General features: G+C 43.4%; 1 protein-coding gene across 1 annotated transcript; it reads right to left on the reverse strand.

Moving 5' to 3' along the window:
• ANKRD13C (ankyrin repeat domain 13C) lies at window positions 1-24,418 on the reverse strand. Its single transcript, XM_057397200.1, has 13 exons — window positions 23,830-24,418; window positions 16,573-16,614; window positions 12,669-12,773; window positions 11,615-11,700; window positions 10,353-10,398; window positions 9,244-9,310; window positions 7,674-7,818; window positions 6,543-6,674; window positions 5,640-5,801; window positions 4,814-4,893; window positions 3,537-3,635; window positions 2,574-2,674; window positions 1-1,461 (listed from the first exon to the last, which is right to left on the reverse strand). Exons 1-13 carry the CDS (start codon window positions 24,179-24,181, stop codon window positions 1,331-1,333), a joined length of 1,548 nt encoding a protein of 515 aa, XP_057253183.1. The 5' UTR covers window positions 24,182-24,418; the 3' UTR covers window positions 1-1,330.

Consider the following 24,418-nt stretch of genomic DNA (forward strand, 5'->3'; position numbering starts at 1 on the left):
TACAGTGCACAAAGAATATAATTTTGGAAATATTTACAGTTTTGTACAATTACACCACAGCACTTTCAATGTCTCAATACAAACAAATAGCACCATTAGCCTTTTGCACAAGTTCTTTCTAACAAAACGAAAAAGCTGGATTATTGTCAAATTAGGAGACTGGAACCACTTGGAATGAGAATGAGCTCAAGAGGCCAGAGTACTGAAGCACCTACCTACAAAACATCAAGAGAAAGGAAATTAAACCTGGAAACATCCTAAGCATCTGCAAATGAAGTCTTCCAACGTGAGCCCTATTCGATGTGCACTACAATTAAACTAACCTCAAGAGAAACAACTTCTTGTATGAAGGTTTAATGCTCAAGTGTACTGTTCCAGTAACTCTTTCTATGCACCCCATGGTTCCAAGTGGCTGCTGAACACAGACACGAAATGATCTCAACCATTATGGAGCAAGTCTCCTACGTGGATGTGAAAAGAGAAGGAAAAAGGTGACAATCTGTAGCTAACAACCCCCCCACCCCCCGAGCACATTCATCAGCACAGCAGCATGGGCACAGCAGGGATGTCCAAGCCAGCATGATGAAGTTGATCATGAAGCCAACACAAGAAAGGTCAGTGAAGAAACAAAGGGTTCAGAGACATGGATAGCACCACAATGGACCGCACTAAGGTGCTAAGGAGGTACCTTATTCCCTGCAGAGCAAACGCTATCTCTGAAGTGTATTGCAGTGTGAAAACCCAACTGTTTAATGGTTACCATTTGGTTCATTCCTCTACAGAAAGAGCATTCCTTCTAATATACGTTCAGCTAACATTCAGATTACTGAACTATACATTGTGATACGTAGTTTACAATCCATGAAAACAAAGCTTGAAAGAATACAATATGGTCAGTCGTAAGCACGGTGGGATGATGCAGAGGGCTAATATCGGGCTAAGACACGTCAGCCTGTACGCTAATGGTCCGAGAGTGCTTTTTGTATCACCAAGAAATGTATAAAATTTAAAAACAAATGATAGTCCTCACAGCTGCTCAGTGTCCCCAGGGCCATCGGGGTGGCACCGCCACGCTGCAGACCTGCGCGGAGACAAGTGTGAACGACACGTCAGGAGACTTGCTGGAAATCAGGAACTACATTAGACGCCCATTATAGTGAGTACAGTACATCAGTCATTTGATACATGTTCCCTTTTCTTCTGGGTTATTAAGTTTATCCCTTCCTTCACGACCCACTTTTTCTAGCTCTAGCTGTGGGCTCTTTTTGCAGCCTTTTGCTTTCACTGTGGTACGCTGGTATTGGTATTCCCCATTCACCTTCCAGTTTAGTTAGAGATCAGGGAAACGGCTGGGGTCCTCCTTGTAGTCATCAGGAATAGTGAAGATGGATTCATCAAATTCATCGTAACGGAACTCCTGAAAAGTCACAGTGGCTGTGATGGTGGGAAATACAGGAATATCTGGACAGGAAGCAAAACGGTACAGTGAAGGGCAAAGAAATGCAACCCTGCCAATAAGCACCCTCTGTTACTCAGGGATTTGTAACTTCAGACTTGGTGGAGACATGGAAGCTTGTCTGGTGTTCAAAGCTCTTTAACAAAGGGGTTTAAAGGAAGTTACTTCAGAATATACCCAGATACCCTGAGCAGAGAAACAATACCCATCTCAACACATCCTTCCAGGAACTCTTAGTAATATAAATCCAGTGAACTTCATTTCCTGCTGCAGACTGACATGGAAACCAAGGTGCTGTGAACACACAGATTAATCTGTTAAGATAGAGGATATCTGCCTCTAAGATAACCTTGCCACAGGTAGGCTTCCCTTGAGCAAACACACATGAAAAGATGAACTTTTCCCATGTTTGCTTTGACAATACCACCCTTTTCCAATCTGGACTGACCTTGAACACTTGAGTTATCCTCAATAAAACTGGTCCTGCCCAGACACTAACTTTATGAGCACAGCAAAAATTCAATCCTCAATAAACAGAGCTGTGCAAATGGGATAGGAGCAGAAGAGTCTGTTCAGGCTTGTTGAGCCTGAACAGCTTACAGGGATGACAGAAATCCTGTCACACTTAGAAAGGTGTTACACTTATTACTTCCTGGCAGCTTATGCTGTGATAATCTATACCATGACTAAACTGCTTTACATATTTCCATTGGTTAGAAGTGTAATAGTTTCCTCTATTTTTGTAAGTGAAAAAGTCAGTAATCATCAGTAATCCCTGACGAAAAAGAAACATGAAAATGCTTCAAAATGCTTAACTCATGACAGATCAGCTTTTAACGCAAGGACAATTAACCAAATCTGCATCACTCTTAGAGCAAACATAAGGAAAAGGTAAATAACCAAGCTCTCTTCCTGACTAGGACTAGATTCACCTTTCAGCTGCACATTTCCTACCTGATGTTACTTCCACAAACTTAACTCTTCCTCCTGAAGTCTACAGCAACAAAGTTCTTATGTCAGAGTTCTTTTCCAAAACTCAACGGGAGTTGTGAATGTACTGTATGAATAAATACACCCATTTGGAAATAGAAAGCCAGAGCTGTTGTAGTTATCTTACCTAATTTTACAGGGAAGCCTGGTGGAAGCTTCATTTGAACAAATTCCCTAAGTTTGTTAAAGTGCTTGAAGGGTGCAATTACTTCTAAAACATTCAACAATCTGAAAAGAAAACCAGATTTCATTATAAATTCCTGTTTCACAGCTTTCCCTCTAGAGAAGAGGATGTAACTCTGGGCTAAGACTTGTTACAGGCAAATACACTCCACAATTCTGTACACACAGGCACATCAGTATCGTGACATTAGTCACAAAACAGTTTGGGGTAAAGGGACCTTAAAGCTCCTCCAGCTCCAACCCCTGCCACGGGCAGGGACCCCTTCCACTAGAGCAGCTTGCTCCAAGCCCCTGTGTCCAACCTGGCCTTGAACACTGCCAGGGATGGGGCAGCCACAGCTTCTCTGGGCACCCTGTGCCAGCGCCTCAGCACCCTCACAGGGAAGAGCTTCTGCCTAAGAGCTCAGCTCAGTCTCCTCAACCTCTGGCAGGTTAAAGCCATTCCCCTTGGCCTGGCCCTACAGGTCCTTGCCCAAAGCCCCTCTCCAGCTTTCCTGCAGCCCCTTTAGGCACTGGAGCTGCTCTCAGGTCTCCCCTTCAGGAGCCTTCTCTTCTCCAGGCTGCCCCAGCCCAGCTCTCTCAGCCTGGCTCCAGAGCAGAGCTGCTCCAGCCCTCGCAGCATCCCCATGGCCTCCCCTGGACTCAGTCCTACAGGTACATGTCAAACAGTACAGGTCAAACCTCTCTGGTTTGGTATTAAGCAAGATAAGCGCTCAGCTCTTCTAATAACAGGCACCCCAGCACTGAGGTCTCTAATTTAGCAGTGTATTTGCTTAGCAGCATGACTTCACTCCTATGATTTAAGCCATTTTCCTTATCTGAAGATATGAAGGATTCTGCAGTTCATAAACACATTAAAACATTTCCTACACATTAGTAACATTCACGGCCACTTAGTTTGACTTACGATTCAATTCCTAAGGGAAATTCCTGGCTCATAGCTATCGTGGCTTTAAAGGTTTTCTTGCTTTCTTTGCACACCAGCTCCCTACCCAGATGAGGAGCTCTGTAAGGGGAGGGGAGAAAGCCAAAGTCAGTTTTCCTCTCGATGAAACCTCAGTTTTAAACGAAAGAAGACAGACTCAGGTTTGAAAATATCAGTAAAGAATCCCTTCACTAAAGGAAATACCTTAAAAGTAAAAGCTGGGCACAGTAAAGAATAGTCAGTAACCACCTTAATTCAGGTTACTGTGAGCTCTGCTAAACCAGGAGACAAGACAAAAGCAGTGTGTAGAATGACTTAAAAATCTTCATATAATTCCTCATGAACATTACATTCGTAAGCCCTAAAGAAAGACATGGCAGATACCCAGAAACACATACAGCTGACTTCAGGTGTGAATTCAAACAGGCTGTATGTGAACAAAGAATCAGGCTGGAGTAGAAAAAGGGTAATTTTATTTCAGCCTAAAATGCAACACAATCTCAGAAAAAAAAAGTTACTCTACAAGCACTGCAAGGCAATACTGGAAAACACATGACTGCTACAGGACAGGTAACAAACAACATAACCAATGTTTTCCTCTTTTGCTTTATAGTAGCTAGAAACCTGTTTTCCCCATTAAACTCCCTTCAGATTATTAAAGAAAGCAAAATCTTGCATACATATTTCTGCCCCAGTAGCAAGAGCTGTTCAAGCACAGCCTATTTATTCTGCTTGAATACTCATTCCATCTCAAATATATTAAAAATTAAACTAGTTAAAACCCCCAAAACCCCACAACAGATCCATGTCAATCTTCCCTCTGGCAGGTTAAAGCCATTCCCCTTATCCTGTCCCTAAAGGCCCTTGTCCAAAGCCCCTCTCCAGGTTTCCCGGAGCCCCTTTAGGCACTGAAGCTGCTCCAAGGTCTCCCCTTCATGCAGCAGAGGGGCAGGATCCCCTCCCTGAGCTGCTGCTCACGCTCTGGGGGTGCAGCCCAGCACATGGGGGAGTTCTGGGCTCAAGCTCACACTGAAGGTCTTGGGGAGCCCTTCTCCTCAGGGCTGCTCTCAACCCATCTGCTGCCCTGCCTGTCTCTGTGCTCAGGATTAGCTAACCCAGGGACATAATATAAATAGAATATAAATACATAATGTAAACAGAATATAGATAACAACAAACCAACCCCAAACCCCACAACCCTAACCCAATACTCTAACAGTGTCTATGGACATTAGTGCCAATGAAGCAGTAATACTCACTTTCCATTTTCAGCAGATATGTACTCTTCCCATGTAATTGTATTGGGTGATGGAGGAGTAAGGGACTGCCGTCTGACAGGCTGTTCAGAAAAACAGGTCTTAACTCTTTATCTTTCCTTACATGCTCTTACAATTTTGCCATTCAAAAGATACAACTGCTCTTCCACTCTACACAGAACAGCAATATAGTCTATCCAGTCTGTGGCTGATGCTTCACTGGGCTTTTCAATCGCCTGCTCTCACTCTCATAGTCTCCATTTAGGTATTTGGCCTCAAATTGTATTTTACATAGATGTTGGCTGGTTTAATACATCAGTTAATCAGTCAATTCAAGTGTCAATGACAAGTAACAAAGGACAAGCTAATACAGACATAAATAAGTCCATTTTAAAATGCACGTTCCCAGATGACGTCTGGCTCATTCTGAATAGCTCTTGATTTCATGGCGATAATAACATGCTTAGCTCCGTTTTAATGAAGCTAAAGAAAACCATGATTGAAAGCAAAGCAGAAAGGGAGTCTGAACCATAAACATTTCCCCTAAAAGAAGTTAAAGTGATCTGCCACAGCCAAACCCATCATTTTTTACTAAGAGCCAAATTAAGACTGAAATATCCAATATAATCACAGACATTCCTGAATGTGTGCACTAATGAGGATAATTCATTAATGTATCACCATGGTTATACTTGTAAGTTGGATTTGTTATTATAAATTCAGTGAATCAAAATGGAATAAACCATTATCTAGAGATTCTGCTAAATGGAGTGAAGGATTATTCTCCTATGCACAAATACACATACTGTGAAGAATTACTTGATTATACCTCAAAATTTTGCTCCATCAAGTTGCCACCTTTACTGAGGCTCTCCATAATAGCTTTATTTCGAAGAATATCCTCCTCACTGAGATGTTCTCTTCTTTTCCTTGATTCTAATACAAGTCCATTAACCAAGTAGAAATCTGCCAAAAAGTTTCCTACTCTTTCCTGCAGGAAAGGAATTGGACATTAGTGACTCACAGGGATAAAATAAAACCATTTAAATTCTTGTATACCAAAATAATTGCACATCAGTGCAATAACTTCAGGACTGAAATGCTGTCATTCACACAACCAACCACATGAACTGTGAGTGGACAATCCCAGCAAGGTCTGGACAGCACAAACACAAGAATGCCATCATGAGCAGGTATTTTGTACCAATGGCAATTTTAAGACAGAAAGGACTGCTTAACAATTTAAGAGTGGCCAAGGGGAATGTGACTGAAACTCCCTTCAGCAGCAAGCTGTGTTGAAGGATAATTTACAGGTGCAGAATATGGATTTGGTATCCAAAAGGAAGAAAGTTGTGCAGCACTAGCTCAGATGAAAATCCGTGAGGAATGGCACTACCTGAACATATGGAGATGAAACCAAATTACTTCGTAGTCACAAGATAATAATTTCCTACTCAAGAAGGTACCACAGTGGCCATTTCAATTTCTTCACAGCTGAGAACTCAGATCTCAGACAGATGGATAACACAGAAAGGAACACCCAAAGGAAACTACCCTCAAAGCTCCCATCTCCCTGCTACTTTGACACAGGAAAGCATAGACTCCTCACTGCACACCCCGGAATGAATGTGCAGAGGCCTCATACTCCTACAATGAAGTAATTTTTATCATAAGGCTGTCTGCACTATTTTGTCCCCAGTAATGCAGCCTGTGAAGTTTTCTGTCTGCTTACTGTTTTGTCTTCTCGAAACAGCCATCCCGTTTGGGCACGCGTGAAGGTGATGGATTTTGTTGATAATGTTGCTGAGTAAATATCACTGCTCATCAAAATGTCAACCTCCTCTTCTGTTTCCATCTCAGATTCCTAGAAGAAAAATTCCCAAATATGAACAGAACTTAATAATGGTGATTACTCTTTTTTAACATTTTTTATAGAAGAAAAGAAGTTAGCAGTAAATCAATAAATCTCTTCACTTGGAACATCTCCCAGAACCAGTGTTTCCTGAATTTTCAAACTTTTCTAGGCCAAATGGTTACCAATAGTTTCATCTTAAGTATTAATGAAAATAAAAAACTGCGAGAGGGGAGACTGAGATGAGCTCTTAGGCAGAAGCTCTTCCCTGTGAGGGTGCTGAGGCGCTGGCACAGGGTGCCCAGAGAAGCTGTGGCTGCCCCATCCCTGGCAGTGTTCAAGGCCAGGTTGGACACAGGGGCTTGGAGCAAGCTGCTCTAGTGGAAGGTGTCCCTGTCCATGGCAGGGGGCTGGAACTGGATGAGCTTTAAGCTCCCTTCCAACACCAGCCATTCTAAGATTCCATGAAATAAAGCATTCAAGTGATTTATCCAGAAGCTCAGCAGCCTCTTCCTACATGCAAAGATCCATTTACATACGTAACTGGTTGGTAAAGCTGTAAATTAAAACCTTGACTAAAATACAAGGGGTCCAAGGAGTCATGTCCTTGTGCTTGTTAGCAACTCAGTTGGGCACAGGGTGATGGAACAGATGCCAAGCATTGGCAAGGAAGTTTGAAAACCCACCTGGGGACCCCTCTAGGGAGCCCACTGGAAAGATTAAAAGTAGCACACATCATAACTTAAAACAGATTTGCCTGCCCAGAATGGTAACAGATTATTCCAAAAGGTTTACATTCCAGCTTTTTCCTCATTTCAAAGTTTGCATTCAAGAGCACTGTTTATCACAGCAAACTCTCATGTCACCTACACAGCTGAACTTATAACAACTGTTTGCATTTCCTTGGAGCTTGTTGGGGTCTTTCTGAGAGGCACATTTTGTTTAATAAGATTTCTGAAATGAAATTAAAACTTGAGCTATTTCACACTCTCTGCTCACACAGGACTTTACCTCGTGATGTATTCGCTGGTAAACTTTTTGTTCATTGTCTAAAACTACAAAAGATTCAGAGGGTGCGGCATCACCATTAAAAATGAAGCTTAAATCCCCTCGTTGGCACTTCATGTCGGTAAAATCTATGAGAGTTGTGTCCAGCCTGTGAAAATACACCAACACAGGGACCCATGAACACTCAAATACACTCCTAAATTCAGTTTTCAAGCAGAAGCATTTTGATTTGTTTAATCACAACCAAACACACCAAAGCCTAAGTTTTAATACATTTCCTAAGTGAAGCCTGGATGCAGAAATCAAATTGCTATTAACAATAAGTTCCACATTATCACATCTCTACCATTATAAATGCATTCCAAACTATTACTATGCCAACTTCAGAGGGAAAGGTAACATCTTCTTCAGAAGACTTTATTCCCAAACTGCCAGCATGTGGAAGTGACATTATTTATGTAGCCAGTGCTACACATTGAGAAATACAACTACTCCATGTGAGCAGCACTCTATTCTGCAAGCAGCAGCCACTGATGTGAGTAACAATATTAAGACATGACCCAAATTACAAAGAGGACTAAGAAACAGACTGGGTTTTTCTTTGACTTATTTTAGTTGCTATTTCTACTTTTCCCCCTCACCAACACAAAAGAAATGCTTCTGCTGACCTGAATAACTAGAAGATGGGAGGCAAGGACAAGGACCTCTCTAGCAATTCATATCTATTATTGCTAGAATATCTACTTCTTTAACAAAGATGGTTGAAGAACCTGAATTCAGTGACCACTTCAGGTCTAAGGGGTGACTGCTTAACAGTCATCCTATATTGACCTCTGATTTCAATAATCTGCAGCTATTTCTGCTCAATGCCAGTCTCACAGAAACAGTCTCATAGCACACAGAAATGAGGAGAAAATGGGCTCAGACTCAAATCTGACCTAAAAAAATCAGTTCCCACACCTGTGCTAACAGCTTTAACAGCACAAGGTCTTCTACAGATTAAATCTTCTGAACCATACTACTGGGGGGTTGTCTATTTTAGATTTTGGAACCTAAAGAAAAAGCCACAAAAGACACTTAAATCCAAATGCCCAAACCAAGCAAGTTGAAGGAGCAGAACATGGACAGACTCCTGGAAACACTCGCTTGACCTTGTGAATCTGTCACATTAAGTATTTTACTACAGAGACAGGAGTAGCAACTGTTCTCCTGTTCTCCACAAAATACTGAAAGCTCATTTATTTGAAATTTTATTAAAACCACCAAATTCCTATTTTTCAACTTGTCATTGTCATGTCTGGTAGATAAAGCCTTATACAGCTCAACTGCTTTTCTTTTCCATTTTAAGTGACTCAGGAACTGAAGTTAAACTCAGACCAATGTGGGGGGGAAGAGACAGTCTGAAGTTCAAACCACTTCCTGGCTCTAGCCACCAGTGTGCACACACAAGGCTGTTTCACCAACATTTGCATGCTCCTCAGTGACTTCGTTCAGTCCACAGTGGAATCCAGCATTTTCACTGGCACACAGATGTTTCTGACTCAGACAACACACACCGTTAAATCAGACTTACCTGATATTTATACCTTGTTTGTGTATTTTACATGCATCAGAAGGCAGAATTCGGGAAAGTAAAGGCACTGAAGGTAGGAAGAGAGAACATAATCAAGACACTGAGGTTCCTCTGCAATGTATTTCTATTAAAACTATGCATCACTTTGAATCTCTCTTTTCATTTTAATATATTGCACCCATTTTCCATTATGATCTCAATACAGATATAACTTACTAATACCAGGGTTATTTCTATTCAATACTAATACCAGGGTTACTTCTACTCAATAACTGCAAAACCGATTTGTAATTGTACAGGCTGCTTTCAGCATCAGGATATAATTTAAAGTGTCCTCAGGCACAGCTAAATCATTTATAAATCCCAATAACTCGTCTTCTAGCAGTTTGAAACCTTAATTCTAGGATTTGATAGTTTATTTACTATATTGTTCCAACTGAAAGCCCAGCTGCCATTAAAGCTGAACACCCATAAGCAGGAAAAAAAACCCCAATGCACTAAAACACCAAGCAAAGACAAAAGCACTGGTGGAACCAAGAGGCCATATAGAATTACAAGGCGGACACATGAGACTGCAGCTCTCCTTACATTTTTGCTCATTTATTTCTATTTTTCTACTCAAATAAGAGGAGGTGGAAGGTTATACAGTCACATAAAAGAAGTATTAAGGTGAAGCTCAGGCTTGAAGAACATACCACACAGCTCCACTTAACTGACAGTCACCATTCACAGTACAGGCTAAGTTCAGGAAATTAAATGCCTCAACTCAATTAAATTGTTCAAACCAATGCTCTGTAGTGACACAAATCAACCAGATACAGATATTTCACTTTTCTAATAATCCATTTCTTAAAGTAAACAGCAGCTTGTCCCCCCCACACTGTGTCACTGAAGTACAGAACAAAATTCAGCTCCAAAAGTGAATAAGCAAAAATACAACTAAGCAAAAATAGCTCAAAAAGAGAGCTGTCCTCTTTTCCTTGTAATTTAGATCTTGAGTACTGAATGGTGAACTTTCCAACACCAATTGATAATTTCAGCTTGAGAGAACAAGTGTGCTGAAGACTGATTACACTATCTCCCTGTGAAGGGAATATGCAGTTGCTTACCCCAACTTTGAAAATCCCAGTGAAGCTCTAGATAGAAGTCACCTAGCTGAGATGAAAAGAACAACATATTAACAAGTTTTTCAGGCTAAATGACAAGTATAAAATCTGCTGACAGACAGGCAGAAACTGGGCTTTGCTGACAAAGAAAACTTTCTCTAACGTTACTATTTGAACTGATACCGAATTTAAGCATTTCTGAAGCTCTAGCTAGACTAGAATCAATGCTAACATTTCACAACTCATTTGAACCACCCTTTTAAAAAAATAATCGTTTACACAGCTATTAAGTAGTGGATTGTAAAAGATTTATTGTAAATATGTGTTTAGAAAAAGACCTATGGACCTCTGCTTGCTTTGATTGATCACATTGAACCCTATGGAATTACAAGTTCTGGCTTATATTAATGAGCCAAGTATTAGCTAGGAGCATTCACATAGGCAAATCTCAATCTGCCTTCTGGAAACATGCTTAATTCATTATATAAAAGCTCTATCTCCATAAACACCTGCCAGCCAACTCCTTTACACTGTATGCAAAGCAAAAACAAAGGAAGGGGTGACTTGATTAAAATTAGCAAATGTTGGTAGTACACTGAGGTAGCCACATAATTGCACTCCATGCAACTCCAGAACAGGCCTTGCTCCAGCAGGAATAAGGAATGGCAGAGCTGTTTGATTAAGGCTGCATCTGCTTTCTGCCTGCTCTTACACAAAAACTGAAAGCTTTTCACTCCTAGACAGACAGCAGGTTTGGTTTTTTCTTGGATCAATGAAACCGGCAGAGCATATTTACAGAGCATATCACAGATGCAGTTTCACTTAACTTTTAAGAGGCATGGGTTCATTAACTTAAGACAAACAGCTGGTTTTCTATAAACCCATTCGTATTTTACCATGAGTAGGCAGGAGCAGCTCACCCCACCTAAAGGGAAATAAACACCTGTAAAAAGTCTCTCTCCAGATTTCTTGGTGGCATTATTCACACAAACAAAAGATTTTGGAGAGCCTAAAAATCTAATTAAATAAATACAGATTAAGAATACAGCCTTTAACTTTTGGATTGCAAAGACCAGAGGTCTGTCCTACACAAACCTTTTACTGGAACTTTTAGAATCTGAGAAGGCTTTCAGCAACCTGCTCTAGTGGAAGGTGTCCCTGCCTGTGGCAGGGGTTGGAATTGGAGGAGCTCTAAGGTCCTTTCCAACCCAAACCACTCTGTGATTCTACGATCTGTTTTGTCAGCACAACTGCCTTGAACTTACCTCTTTCAGGGCTTTTAATAATCGAGGTCGCTTTTCTTCAACACTTTCCCTGGACTGCTGTTTGAGCTTCCTTAGGAGTGCTGAAACTAAATAGAAATTAACTATCAGGTAAATCTGTTCCATTTATTTGTTGGTTTATGAAAGGTTGGTGTCATTATTTGACATCTAAAAGGAAAAACAATGCAAAGGTAACATTTCATCAGACTTCAGAGAAATTAACCTCAAGTTACAGTAATTATACACAGCCTTCTCTGATTAAAACAGGAAGAAAAGACTCAGTAATTACTTAGAATGACAAGAATACAATCATGTCAAGACAGAACATCACTGAAGACCTTGAACAGGTCTCTGACATGCACATTACTAAACATGTGATATACATGTGTTATTGAATGTGAGTCTATAGACTGCATGACATCTACTTCACTGAGGAAGTTCTTTAGTAGTGAGGAGCTGACATGCAGAATGTTGGTAGTATATTACAAACTAGTGCATTAATATAGTAATAGATCCGAGTTTTCTGCTATGCGACATGGGAATATATAATACTATGAACATCCACTAGTGAGCAGCAGTAAAATAATTTTCTCTTTACTACTTTATATCTGGAGTAAGTAATCATTGTATTTGCCCACTGGCCTGTTGAGATGCAACATGAAAGCAATATCCCATTGCCAATTGATATATCTGATATACATCTCCATATAACTGATATGTATGATCACATGAAGCAGTTCTAATTGGATGATCCTATACAGCTAAAATCCACTCTGATCTTGTAACTCCAATTTTAAATACAGAATCCTGTTTTATAGTTTCTACAATCACTTCAAGCAAAATATTTACTTAGCATTATGTATCCTAATGCAGTATCTTTCTTATCAAGGAAATGGACATGTGTAGGTAGAGCTTATCATATCATATTTAGATAGAGAAAATATTAAGATAAACTCTTCAGAGAACTAAAATAGGCATATTATTAAAAAAAAACATAGCTTGAAAACCTGTTTTCCTGTTCTGAATAAGGCCTTAATAGGGAAGCAGGGGCTCTTACTCATTTGTCTGTCTCCATAGCTGATGGCTTCTGCAAGAGGGCTCCATCCCTGAGCATTTTTCACCTTTACTGGAGCATTATGGGCTAATAGCAAGTGGGCACATTCTGTAACAAAACAGTAATCATTATTTGCAATAAACATCAAGGATGTAGCAATATCACTCATAATAAAGGAAAAGATAATAAAGCAAAAGTAAGATATTCAACATATAAAACAGTTTATCAAAGTACGTATCTGGATCCCAAGTCAAACTATGGACAAATAAAACCCATTCATGTATTTATAGCACTTCCCTGGTAAACACTGGCACTAAAAATATAATTAGTGATTAACCACCAATTACACAACCACTGAAGAAACATCCCTTCTGCTTCTTGTGTTTTGCTTTTTATGAAGCTGTATGCCTGGATGCATATACAGACACAAAACTATGTAACAAATGCTTCTAAAATATTGCATCAGCTCTACTTAATGTACAAATCCACGCACCAAGACACACTTCGTAAGTCTTCCACACATGGAAGTTGTGCACATGCTTCCCCCTCCTCTCCATCTCAACCCCCTTCACCTAAAGGTCAATGGTAAACTGGTTTGCTAGAAAACTGCATGGAGATGTAGACTTAGGCAAGTCCTGAGAACTGCATGCGCATGGGTAGCAGAGGAAGCTGTGGCACTAACACATCACTGCACGCTGGGACGTCCTGTGGCATCTGAAGTGAGCAAACAAGCTCACTGACCGAGGAAAGCCTCAGAGCATGTGCATGACCAGCTGCACAAGTAACAGGTACTGCAGGACTGACAACATGGGTATCTGGAGCACACGGCTCACAGTCCTGTGCTCCACACCTGCAACGTGCTCCATTTCTCACCAGCATCACCAGTAACAGCGAGCACCAGTGCTAACCCTGAGACTCAGCATGCACATGCTGTGCTGATAAAGTAACTTCCACATCTCATCAAAGCCACACACACACACACACACACACACACACACATTCCTAGCGGGGACACAGCTCAACCTGCCTTCCCTTCTCTGTCTATGGGTAAAAGGTGATGGAATAACAAGCAGTCCTTAAAATCAGGGAGCACAGAAAGCTTTTGTTGTTTCCATGTTTTGAATAAGCTGTCTTCATACGAAACCGTTCTTCAGTTTCCAACTACAGAAAGTTTCCTCACCACATCTCATTAAAATCAACCTGACCCATCTGCAAATGACAGAGCAGTACAAGCTGGAGCTGCAGGCTGGACAAATGTCTCGTTATGAATAGGATGGCCAGGCAGGACGGATAGAGGAACTTCCTGGATTATTCTCCTGCTATAGGTGTTACAGGAAACCATACCAGTCATTCCAGATGCAACAGTTATGAGTCACCAGCAAGCACAGTGTTTAGGAAGGAAGAGATACCTCACTGGTGAATATACTATCTTCTGTGGTAAATAAACAAAAGCCCTGACTACTCAGTCAGCACAAACAGAGACGTATTTTTATGGTTGCTTAAATACAGTGCCAAATGCAGTAACAGCACTGCACAGCGAGCAGGCAAATAAGCCTGCACTTACCAGCCAGGTTACACTGTAGTTAAATAAACAGGATGTAAATTCACCCTGCTCTTCAGAAAACCCCAGCTATAACACTGCTACACAGCTGAACAATCTATATGCATCACCTGGAAACACAGAAAATTGACTCTCAATATCAATGAGACAGACCAATGAGGTAGGAAAGGACTCGGGGCTCTTGGTGATCAACAACTATGCAGGATTTGAAGTCAAAACAGTAAAAGCAGGAATCGTGCTGGATGCTGTGCACAAACAGCCCTGCTCTAGGCAAACTAGACAGAGGCTTGCCACAAGCATCCTAAGGGATTTACGGCTTTACCCACAGGATGACCGACTACATGGAAAGAGGCCAAGAGATGAACTGCAAACTGAAATCTAAAATACGCAGTCAAGGAGAACAGGAGAAGAGGGAAGAAAGGCTCTCTTTGCTGTGCTCTACGTGAGGATAGCTCACTGAAGGAACCTGTCTGCACTGAATAGATTGCTCTTTATCCTTTACATAAAGTAACCAAAACATAAGAGAGACTCAGAATAAATAGTCAGCCATACTGAATTAAAGTTGGCAAATGCTTTTCTACCAGTTTTATTAGAAGCATCTTGGCTCAGAATTGTTTGTATTCATTAATGTGGTATGATACTGTTGTAGCTATATGGAATGTGTCCCTTCATGACAGCTCATCACCTTCTAACCAAAACCACTCAACCTCTTCTACACCTAATGACCGTGACAAACTAAAGCCTGAAACACGCACACTGCTGGTCACCACTGCTTGGCAACGCAGAGTAGTTACAGAACTAAAATGTACCTTACAAAGAAAAATGCCTTATGTATGGCTGAGAAATGAAAGAGGCTTCTGCCTCCATTTCCTTCTGGTGATCCAAGCCTCTAGCATAGGACCCTCACTGGAAAATAGCAATTCTGATGAAGCCTCATTTTTCACTGAAAAAAACTCCTATCTGTGACTTGTAAAACATATTTGCCTCACTGCTGTCACAAAAAGTGTTTGCATAGCTTCTTTTTCTTCCCTTTTTTTACTGACATTTTAAAAGTACCCCAGCCTGGGCTAGTATCAGCAGATTCCAGCAAGCTCTACTGCCTCTTCTTCTGCATATGCCACCTCTTCCCTTCTTCCTTCAAAATCACTTCCTGCTCTAACTCTCAATTATCTTGGATCACTTCATAGGTGTTTCCAAAACATCCTAAGACAACTTACTGCAGTTCCTGTTCCCCTCTCCAAACCAGCCAGGTGTGTTGGTTCACAGCAGCTCTCTCATGGAGCAGTACCACATACCCAGGCACAGGACTCGCAGGGCTGAATGACACCAAGCCATCCCTGCTGCAGCAGTGAAATTTTACTGCCACAGACACTGAACAATCATATTCCAGGGTTCTTCCCAGTCTTGAGACGCGTCTATATCTATACTTCCTACTTGAAGTAGAAATATAAATCCTGTGCTCTGAAATTCTGCTGTAAAGAACTCCTTGAAGGGAATTTGCAAAACTGGGAGCCATGGAGAGTCAACAGCCCTGTACCTGTCCCATGCCCCCTACAGGGGTTGACACCTGAAGGGACAGCTAGGCAGTGAGTCAGGAATTCCAATCCAGTGAGTGAGAGAGTATGCAAAATGCAGGTGAGAGGTTCCATTTCCACTCACAGAGTCATTTTATTCTAGAGGATGTTAGTCTGATTCACTTCACTGGGAAAGCAAAATGGGGTTATCAGACACCTCTAGTGAGCAGATCAGCAACACACAGTGACACTAATAACCAGAGCAGCACTGACTAAAAGAAAGGGTATCACCCCACAAACAGGTATTAGTAACCCTTCCACACATGAATTAATTGCAGAGTAAGATAGAGATCTGCCTGGATCAAGTCCCCTGCCTACACATCCTGAGCACATCCCTCCACTTCAGCTGCTCGTGTAGGAAAGGGGAAGCAGGCGTGCAGATGCTTGCCCCTGCTGCACGCCCCAGCTTTGAGCTGTTGCTCAATCTTCTACCATGTTCCAAATTTCCCAATTTCCTCCCAACTCTGCAAGAAGAGAGGAGCTGGGTCCACCCACTGTTGTTCTAGACTCACAGAGAGTCCAACAGCTACAGCTCCTATCCACTGTACTCCATTCACTACCAAGCTCCTGGATCTTGGCCTGAAGAACAGCTCTAACCTCGTCTCCAACTTTCCCCTTGTAAATTCATGTGGTGGCTTCTTTTCAGAAAACCTCAACTTTCAACCAGAAACACAAGATCATGTGCAGGAAAAATAAAAAAAAAAACTTTTTTCTTCCTGCCACCAAATCTCTGAGATAATTTAAAAGCCAACAAAATTCATATTTTACTTACCTTTATGTCCCAGCATCACAGCAAGGTGTAACGGAGTGTTTCCTAAAATAATGAAATAGCAAGATGTTAGAGTCAACGTCATAGAATCCCCAGCCTGGTTTGGGTTGGAAGGGACCTTAAAGCTCCTCCAGCTCCAACCCCTGCCACGGGCAGGGACACCTTCCACTGGAGCAGCTTGCTCCAAGCCCCTGTGTCCAACCTGCCCTTGAACACTGCCAGGGATTGGGCAGCCACAGCTTCTCTGGGCACCCTGTGCCAGCGCCTCAGCACCCTCCCAGGGAAGAGCTTCTGCCTAAGAGCTCATCTCAGTCTCCCCTCTGGCAGCTTAAAGCCATTCCCCTTGGCCTGTCCCTACATCCCTTGTCCCAAGCCCCTCTCCAGCTTTCCTGCAGCCCCTTCAGGCACTGGAGCTGCTCTCAGGTCTCCCCTTCAGGAGCCTTCTCTTCTCCAGGCTGCCCCAGCCCAGCTCTCTCAGCCTGGCTCCAGAGCAGAGCTGCTCCAGCCCTCGCAGCATCTCCATGGCCTCCTCTGGCCTCGCTCCAACAGCTCCACATCCCTCTTGTGCTGCTGCCCCAGAGCTGGATCAGGGCTGCAGGGGGGGTCTCCCCAGAGCACAGCAGAGGGGCAGGATCCCCTCCCTGAGCTGCTGCTCACGCTCTGGGGGTGCAGCCCAGCATGGGGGGGGGGGGGGGGGGGGTGTGGGCTCAAGCACACGCTCAAGTCAGATCATGGGGAGCTTCTCATTGACCAATGCCCCCAAGTCCTTCTCCTCAGGGATGTTCCATCCAGTTTCCTCCAGCCTGGGCCTGTGCTGGGGATTGCCCCAACTCAGGAGCAGGCTCTTGAACTTGCTGAACTCCATGAATCCATTGCAGTTCCTTCAGGTATCTGCATATAGAACTCAAACATGTTACGAAACCTGTTACATGATCCATCCACGGAATACACTACAATACACCAAAGCAGTTGCGTTCTTCTGAGCAAGCATTTGGATTATACTTGTTAGAATAAATATATCCAAAACACATTTCATGGACCAAGGGAGATATTTTTGGAGTGACATCTTGAAACTTAAGCCAGCCAAAGAGGCCCAATTGTATCTTCAAGACAGATAACACAAACCTCTATGCTTATCATGGTCTGAAAAGTCTGATACCTTACAAAGAATGACATATCTAGGCTAAAAGCTACTCAAAGATATGACACTGATTAAAATTTTAAGAGCCTATTTTATTACTTTTTCATAGCTTTAATACAAAATTTTCACTAATACAGTACTGGACAGATTGTGAAATAACAGCAACTTCCCTACAAAAGCCCTTTTTGGTTGTTTTGGTGCCTTGTTTCCAAAGAAAGCTTCCGAGATTATCAGCAGATATTACAAACACGAGCTTGTTTTCCTGGCTACGCATATGACACATTCTGTACTTCTGCTATTAAATATGCACTGTGAGGTACGGAGGGTTGATTTTCTGGATCAGTGATGCTACCAGAATTCTGGCACATTTTACTGATGTAGCTTGCATTTAACTGCATTGCTCTGTTTAAATATATAAATATTTTCTTAGTGGAGTTAAGAGAAAAATCACTGGAAAACCAGTCATTTGCAACTACAGCAAATGTACTGATTTTAGCGTTATTTTCCAGTATCATGTTAACTGTAAGTACTTGCTACATGTAAAGGCTGATGTACCATACACCTAAAAGATGCAATCCAAGAACTGAGAGGCTTCTATACGAAGTAACTGCCAGCATACTACAGTATCATGAAATGTCTGATCAAGATAGGCAAGCAAAGGCAGGTTCCAAGTGGTTTTGTATGAGCTACTCAACACAAAGCACCGATGATTCTTGTGGGTCACTAGCAACATCACAAACAGCTCCAGCCTAGTTCATTATGCACACTCTGAGCTAACCTCAAATTGTCTATTAATAGATTTCATCACATCTCTGAGCCAAGACACAATGCAGAATACCGGATGCAGCCACTCTTTGTTAAGTGACTGGAATAACGTTATTGAGGAACAGACTTGAGAAGGAGCCAAACCATGTGCTCAGAAACTTCAAATTATGGAAGCCAGGGGTAAACATCTTCCTCACCTTATCAAGCACTTCAATGGGCGATACACATGCATACATATATATATTTGTGTGTGTGTGTGTGTGTGTGTGTATGTGTGCTTGCCTATGTAAATTCTTCCTGTGAGGGTGCTGAGGCGCTGGCACAGGGTGCCCAGAGAAGCTGTGGCTGCCCCATCCCTGGCAGTGTTCAAGGCCAGGTTGGACACAGGGGCTTGGAGCAAGCTGCTCTAGTGGAAGGTGTCGTACCCGTGGCAGGGGTTGGAACTGGATGAGCTTTAAGGTCCCTTCAACCTAAACCAGTTTGGGATTCTATGTATATATAAAAATAGCTCTGCACTAAGTTTTCTCTTACATCAATATACCTTAAAATTAAAAACTCACCCCACATTTCAAAGGGTGGATAGAAAAGAGCCAGACAGCTCCACCAGCTATGACAGCATGGTGTTTCTTGCCATTGCAAAAAACACCAAACCCAAAGCTAACCAGGCCCCTGACAGCTTTCCTGGGAACTCTGTCAGATCTCATTCAGCCCGTAAGCAGAAAGCGCAGGTGTGCAATGGCACACATCATCTCAAAACTCCTCTGGACCCAGTTCTGAGGAACCTGATCTAACTCAGCTGTTATCTCTGCTTTGCGCAGGAGGTTGGACTAGATCTCCTTCTGAGCAACCTGATCTAACTCCAGTGTTATCTCTACTTCGAGCAGCAGGCTGGACTAGCCCACCTCCAGAGAGCTCTTACAGCATAGATTTTTCTTTGATTCAATGTTCTTTCAAAGTATGCAATTCAGAAACTAGACAAGAAATCTGGATAGAGCAGATGAGGGGGAGGAAGAGCAGCAGGCAGAAAACCAGACAGTGCAATAACTGATAAAGTACAGAAAGTGGAACCTGTCAATTCCAGAAGGAATAGAAATATAAAAAGCTATTTATGAGGAACCTGAAAAGAGGTGACATCCTGCTTGCTGGTCTTCAGCCAGAGAGTCCCTGGGAAGAAGTCTAAGGTTTAACAAACAACAGTGAGGTAACGTAAGAGGTTAGCTGTGGTACCAAAGGGAGAGGAGCACAATAACAGGTAAGCCAGGAAAGCTCCTTTAGAAAAGGGGGCCCGGAAGAGAAACACACAGAAAAGGGATATGATGAAACTTCTCACTGCCCTGATAAACTCCCCTCCAGACAGCCCTCAATCTGGACCAGCCAAGCTCAGCAGCCATGGACACAACAGCATGTGGCTGCTCTGGAGAGCCTGGTGGCAGGACTGTGGATGGGGTGGTCTAACACCACACACGAAGCACACCAAACCCTGTAAGACCGCAGTAATCTCACACAGATTTCTATTCCATCAAAACTCCACAGCTACTTCAGAAGAGAACCTCCCTGATCAAAAGAAAGCAGTCTCAACAACAGCTAAGACATACTGCTAGCTTTGGGGCACCCAAAAGGCAAACGCCGAATGGCATTTTGCACAGCTCCACCGCTAATCATCCATCGGATAGATCTGGGTAAGTCTTGATGCTCTTTGGGCCAAACAAAATGAGGTTTATCAGCAGCAAATTGAACTCTGACTTATCAAAATAAGCCACCTAAACTGTGCAAGGCTGTATAAGAAATTACAGTTGAGGAATCCCTCAACTCATAGAATGTCTCCATGCAATCTTCAGGTTCTTCCCCCCACCCCCAGAAGGAGAAAGGGAAGAGCTGTTCAAGCACACAGCAGCCAAAAACATTCCACACATTTAATCCCAGAAACCTGGCTGGCTCACAGACACAACGGGACAAGTTAACTTCTACTGCTTTGGGAGAGATGGGATCTGAAGGTGTAAACCCAATTCCAGCAGCTGCTGAAACAGAGACCCACCATCATGATGCATGAAGTCCCAGACTGATAAATTAATCAGGATCAGTGCTTACAGGGCTCAAAGGAAACCACTCCAGTGGAATACTATTGCACTGCAACCTCAGGATCCTAAAACACAAATGATGTTTAGTTGCTCGATCACGGCAGGAACAGCAGCGGCTCCTCTAGACATAGCCAGAGCACAGAGAAACATTCTAGGTAAAATGAGCCTGATGAAAACACACGGTGAGCTTTAACACCACTCTATTTTTCCCAGCCAGTGCACAGCACAGGTAGGCATTTCTGGCAGGACAGGCAAGAGTGTGGCAAGGGCAGTTTCACTTCTTCCAGTTGCACAGGATGAGGTTTTCCAAGAACCCCAGCCCAAGCCACAACAGTCAATGTTAGATTCCATAAAAACAAGGAGCTTTACACAAGACGGCTGCTGGAGAGGAAGAGGAGGGTGCAAAGATATAACTGTGTGCTTCACCTCTTGGAGGTGGAATAAAAAGGGCACTCTAATGAAGTGGCTGATGTGTCATTTTGATTACTTCCGTGCAATTTAATCATAATGACAACGTGTTTGATACGATCACTTGCAGACACCGACTGGAACGTGAATGGGCACATACTTGAGCAGCTGCAATCAAATTCATTATCTTTTGGCAACAGCTTGAGCCACCACATAAACAAATCTCATGTTTCCTTTCCATCTAAGGACGACTTCATCGACATCTATAGCTTTGGGAAATGAGCTTGTACACGTCCCTCCCCGAGTCACTGAGCCTCCAGGGCCTTATTCTGAGAAAGCAGTGATACAACAGTGCCTGAAATCCTACACATGCATTCCAGGGTAGGCAAACAAAACCCATTTGCACAAAATGACACATAAAATACAGCACTTGTCTGCATGTGTGTGCAGCCTTTAAACCTTTTGTGAGGCATCTGGCACACCTACAAAGAAGCCGAGTCTGCTTTCCAAGAGTAATTCAGCAAGATGATTTGGCTATTCCAAAATACAACATGGTTTCATTTTGAATATGTGTTAAAGTTCTTAAATGCATATTATAGTACAAGTAACCTGAAAGGGATACAGACAAGCTTCTCCCCAGAAACTCACTGGTTTTGGAACAATGATGCTGGCATTCCAATGAGTAATGGTTTTTGAGGTCAATTTAGAGTGAGTGAGGCTGCACACCATTTACAGTCACAACCATCAGCTGTTTTATCTGAACACCAAGAGTTTAACACTCTACAGAACTTGGCTTTTCTGCACTTAACCACGCTAAAAATGGGACTGAATTATAAACACTGTTACGAGCAGTTCTTTTTCCCCTCTCTCACTTCCTTATCATGCACTGGGATTCTTCAGGCTTATTTCTGAGTATAATATCTACCCCAAATAACGTATGATTCAGATATGTAAACAAGTGACAGATGGATTCAAACAGAAGGAAAACAATAACAAGGAAATACTAGTCAGGCCTTTGGTATGTCAGGACATTAAGAAGTTTGTTATTGGGGTTTATCTGAAAGCTTAATAGTAAAGAAATGCTTAAAATAAAAACTTGGAGGAGGGTAATGAGACAGAAATCCCCAAAGCACTGCTACTGAGAAAGCAGAAAGATCTTCATTTGAAATGTATATATATATATGTGGTGCATATATATATTAAAAAAGGATAGGATCAGTGTTTGTGATAGACACTGAAGAGGAGAGTGCAGCAAAGATGGATCAAGTAAAGATGTTAAACTTGTGATGATGAGTTACTTGACAAGGAACTGGAGGAGGTGTAGGGGAGAAGTCAGCAGAAGGAATACACTAAGTGAGAGAATTTCTTCCCCAGTCTGCTGCTTTCATTCTCCCAGTATTTGCTGCAGCCTTTGGAATGAAGATGACAGGATAAATATATCCGTAGCTATATTTACAGCAACATACTCAGAAAAATGTTATGACAGTTGGAAGAAATACTCCTCCCTGCCTTGATTGAGGAAACCGAGCTGTGTATTCCTCCACATACATTAGTCTGTGTCTCAGAGTGCCCAAAGTTATCATGGACATAGCTTTTAATTTCCAATTATGCTGTTCTTCCCATTCTGCCAATCCCAAAGGGGGTTCTACCTTAATGTTCTTTTTTACATAAGACAATTAAGTAAAACAAATGGAACATTTATCTCTTAATCAGAAACAGAACATAACTGCACCCTTTAATCACAACTTCCCAGACACCACACAAAGGATAACTTAGCATTCTTCAGCACAATGATGTTACTCTTAAAATAGGTAGGAAGCCTACAGATGAAAAACATGAAACTTAAGCTGACTTGACAGGTTGATTTAGTATTTTTAAATGTAAAATATTTCCCAAATTAAATATATAGATGCCACATCTCTGGCAGTGTTCAAGGCCAGGATGGAAGGGGCTTGGAGCAAGCTGCTCTAGTGGAAGATGTCCCTGCCTGCAGCAGGGGGTTGGAACTGGATGAGCCTTAAGGTCCCTTCCAACCCAAACCAGGCTGGGATTCTCTGATATTATTTTAAGATGTCCTAGCAGGATTTAAATAGAATCATGGACTGGTTTGGGTTGGAAGGGACCTTAAGGATCATCTAGTGAGCTAAATATTTATGCATTAGGGAGCAGCATGAGGATTGTATTTCTGTATCTGCTATTGCCACTTCTATGTCCAGACCCAGCTTGGAGGAGAACAGAGAACAAGATTTTGTCTCTTTCAAACCCCTGAACTAAAACACTTAAGGAGGAAAAAAGAAGTTCTGGAGTTTTACCCCGGGGAAAAAAACAAAGCAAATTCCAGCAACGCCAAAGGAGCCACACTTTGGGGGGACTCAGAACCTCCAAAACCAAACAGGTGACACTTCAGACATCTGGAAAATATAGTATTTCTTTGTTGTTAAATGGAGTAGGTTTCAGGACACGAGGCAGAGCCGGTCAGAAGCAGCTCTCCCACCACTACACTGTCACAAAAGCTAACACTGTGCTCCCTCCTATCGCCAAAACCTCAGGGGTTTGCCCAGAGAAGCTGTGGCTGCCCCATCCCTGGCAGTGCTCAAGGCCAGGTAGGACACAGGGGCTTGGAGCAAGCTGCTCTAGTGGAAGGTGTCCCTGCCCATGGCAAGGGATTGGAGCTGAATGAGCTTCAAGGTCCCTTCAACCCAAACCATTCCACGGCTCTATGCTTCCCAACCGTGCAGCCCCGCTCCTCCGCAGCCCGGCCCCGGGGCCCCACACCCGGCAGGGCAGCGGGAAGGGGCCGCGGAGCTCCCACAGCGCGGCCGCTCCCCCACCCGCCACTCCCCGCACCCCGGCCCGGCGGGCGCTCACCGTGACTGTCCTTCTGCCCGATGCCCTGGGTGCGGATGAGGGCCGAGAGCCGCCTCACGTCCCCCTTGAAGACGCACTCGTGCACCGGGAAGTGCGCCGGGCACTTGTCGGGCTCGGCAGAGGGGCCCGTCCCGCCGGCTGCCGGGCCCCCCTTCAGCGGCAGCCGTTGGTGGTGGTTGCTGAAGATACGGTGGCCGCCGGCCCGGCCGCCCTTCCCACTGCTCCCGCGGCCGCCGGTGAAGATGCCCCCGGGCGCGGCGGCCGCCTCCTCTTCGCCGGGCGCCAGCAGGTCCCCGTCCTCCTTACTGGGCTTATGGTCCCTGCGCAGCGAGCGCAGCTTCTCTCCGGTCATCGCCAGCGGCCGCCCCACCAGCGGCGGGGGCCCGCCAAGAAGGCTCGGCCCAGCCCGGGGGGTGTCGATGCGCTCAGAGCCGCGGCGGCGCGCCCGGTCCCGTCCGCATCCCCCGCCAGCAGCGCCCGGAGCCCGCCCGGCCGCAGGGTCCCGCTCAGCAGCCCGGCGCCGCCGCCATCTTGGTAGCTTGAGCCCGCGAGAAGAGCAGCACGAGGCGAGACTTCCGCAGGCACCGCG

Source organism: Pezoporus wallicus, unplaced genomic scaffold, assembly GCF_028554395.1.
Source record: "Pezoporus wallicus isolate ANWC-B61680 ecotype Strahan unplaced genomic scaffold, APGP_CSIRO_Pwel_v1 contig_13313, whole genome shotgun sequence".
In the NCBI taxonomy this organism is placed as follows: Eukaryota; Metazoa; Chordata; class Aves; order Psittaciformes; family Psittacidae; genus Pezoporus; species Pezoporus wallicus.

Bases quoted from the DNA above. Each gene is read 5' to 3' on its own strand.
- ANKRD13C (XM_057397200.1), bottom strand. From the start codon at position 24,181: ATGACCGGAGAGAAGCTGCGCTCGCTGCGCAGGGACCATAAGCCCAGT. The intron at 5,802-6,542 runs GTAAGCAGACAG...CCTTTCCTGCAG, and splicing joins TGTTTCGAGAAGACAAAACA to GAAAGAGTAGGAAACTTTTT. The intron at 2,675-3,536 runs GTAAGTCAAACT...TTTTCTTTTCAG, and splicing joins TTTCCCTTAGGAATTGAATC to ATTGTTGAATGTTTTAGAAG.